Source organism: Dichomitus squalens (assembly GCF_000275845.1).
Source record: "Dichomitus squalens LYAD-421 SS1 unplaced genomic scaffold DICSQscaffold_359, whole genome shotgun sequence".
NCBI lineage: Eukaryota > Fungi > Basidiomycota > Agaricomycetes > Polyporales > Polyporaceae > Dichomitus > Dichomitus squalens.
In genome coordinates this window covers 1-2,043 of record NW_006767241.1, presented here as the reverse complement: position 1 = coordinate 2,043, position 2,043 = coordinate 1, and the positions used below count along the sequence as shown (strand labels likewise).

Genomic DNA, 2,043 nt, shown 5'->3' with positions numbered 1-2,043 from the left:
CTTCTTTACGAAACGGTGGCTGATGAAAAGGGCCGTTGCCCCACTGTCTATCATAGCTGCGGAACGTACACTACGGTTTCTGCCTTTAAGTATCACACTGACGCGGAAATGCGAGCTAGACGGGTTCAATTCGGGAATGATACACGAACTAACACTATCGTACAGGCAGGGGTCAGGGATCTGGGGAGGTGAAGAGTCCGTACTTGTACCGGAGGGCGCCGCTGCAGCAGCTTTCGCACGTGCCCGCTCTAAAAAGACTTCTGCAGAGAGGCGAGCTGATCAGCGAAGGCCTTCTGCTGCTCCATGAGCTGCGCGATGAGAGCGTTGGTCACTCCAGCATCTGTGGACGTCGACCTCGACGCTGCGACTTGGGGCTCCTCAGGTCCCTCCTCCGTGGCAGCAAGCTTCTGCGAGCGGGGCTTCTTCAGGAACTTGTTTATGCACACTGTCTCGCGGTGCCCTACACGGCGACAGTAACCGCAGATGTCCCGATCGTGGCCGCCGTCCTTCTTGACGTGCGCCGTAGACCCGCAACTGTAGCACTTGCCGCGCATGAGGCGGTTGAACTCTTCGCGCGTACGGGTCGCGTCGATGTCCATTGCATTTGGGTCTCTGGCGGGCGGCGTGAAGGGGGTGGTGTGCAGCGGTATGGCTGGCTTGGTCGCTGTGGTGGTGGCGGTGGTGCGTCTGCGCTGGCGTTCTCGTTCAGCACGGTGTTGGCGGACACAGACGTCGATGTCGGAGGAGATGGTGATGAGGTCCTTTAGGGAAGCGATGGGCCTCGCCGTGTGCACCAACTCGTCCTTGATGGAGTCCGCCAGGTGTTCGTAGAAGCGGTCTTGGAGGTCGACCTTGGAGTAGCCCGTGCGGGTGGAGAGCTCGTTGAACCGGGCGGCGTACTCCGGAACAGTCATGGAGCCTTGCCACAACGTACGGAGGCGTTCCTTTGCATCGACCGCCTCGTCGACCGTCTCGAATCGGGCCTTGAACTGGGTGCGGAACTCCGTCCACGAGCCTTTGAACGGAGTGGTGCCCTGCGTGATCTCCTCCATCGCTGGGGTGGCCCAGAGAGCTGCACTGTCCTGCATGAAGGAGAGGACCGCCCGAATCCATTGGTCATCACGCGCGCTGATCGCGTTGCCCATAGCATCGACGTGATTGAGTGTCGAACCTTGGGACATGGCCCAGAGGGTGAACACTGCCAGGAAACGTCGTGCCTCACCCCCTTGTTCGCCTTTGAAGGGGGAGGGCTTCTGGACCGCTTTCAGACTATTGGTCCCAGTGGTCGAGGCAGCGAGCTGGGCCATAGACTGGGTGAGGAGGGTCATCGACTGGACGAGCATCGCCATGGGATCCGGGGGTTGGGTTGCCGTCTGGGTGCCCGGTTGGGCCTGTTGGGGGTTGTTGGCGGGGCCTGTCATCTGTGGTTGTCCGCCTTGTTGTCCCATGATGGGTGGAGCGGATGGCGGTCGAGTTGGGGAAGGAGTAGGGGAGGGTGGAAGCGCGATGAGTAGCACTACTTCGAGCTCGTCGGTTGGAGTACCGGGGATGGGGGATCGAGTCGTAGGTGACTCAGCAACGGGGGAGTCCGGGACTGGGATGAACTCGTTCACAAAGGTGTTCCAGTTGATCCGAGTAGGACGGTGATGACGGTTCGGGCAGGGGTTTTGCTCATACGGTTCCCAGTACCAGAGTCTGTCATCTGGGTCCTTTCGTCGGTGGCAGTACTCTTGATCGTCGGTGTCCCACGCGTGAAGTCTGCCGGTGCAGTCCAGGGTGGGGGAGACAATGTAGCGGCGGCGGGGACACTCTTGTTCAGAGCGTCAGCACCGGGGGAGAGATCTCGACCTAATGTCGCGGCGACTAGGCGCGTAGACTCGGGTCGACGTTCGGCGACGACCCCGTAGGCGAGCGGCGAGGAGCCGAAAGGGGAGAAGAGAGGGTGAGAGGGATAAACGTATCAGAAAACTCGACGGGGCAGAGCGGCAGTCGGCACGAAGGCACAAGACCGACGAAAGCTAGCCTTCACGCAACCAGCGACAG

At 60.6% G+C, this 2,043-nt stretch overlaps 1 protein-coding gene across 1 annotated transcript; it reads right to left on the bottom strand.

The window, feature by feature from the left end:
* Positions 1–248: 248 nt before the first annotated feature.
* DICSQDRAFT_74385 (uncharacterized protein) lies at positions 249–914 on the bottom strand (the record flags this gene model as incomplete). The annotated part of the gene is made up of 1 exon (XM_007371840.1): positions 249–914. The coding sequence occupies one exon, from the start codon at positions 912–914 to the stop codon at positions 249–251; it is 666 nt and encodes a 221-aa protein (XP_007371902.1).
* Positions 915–2,043: the final 1,129 nt, after the last annotated feature.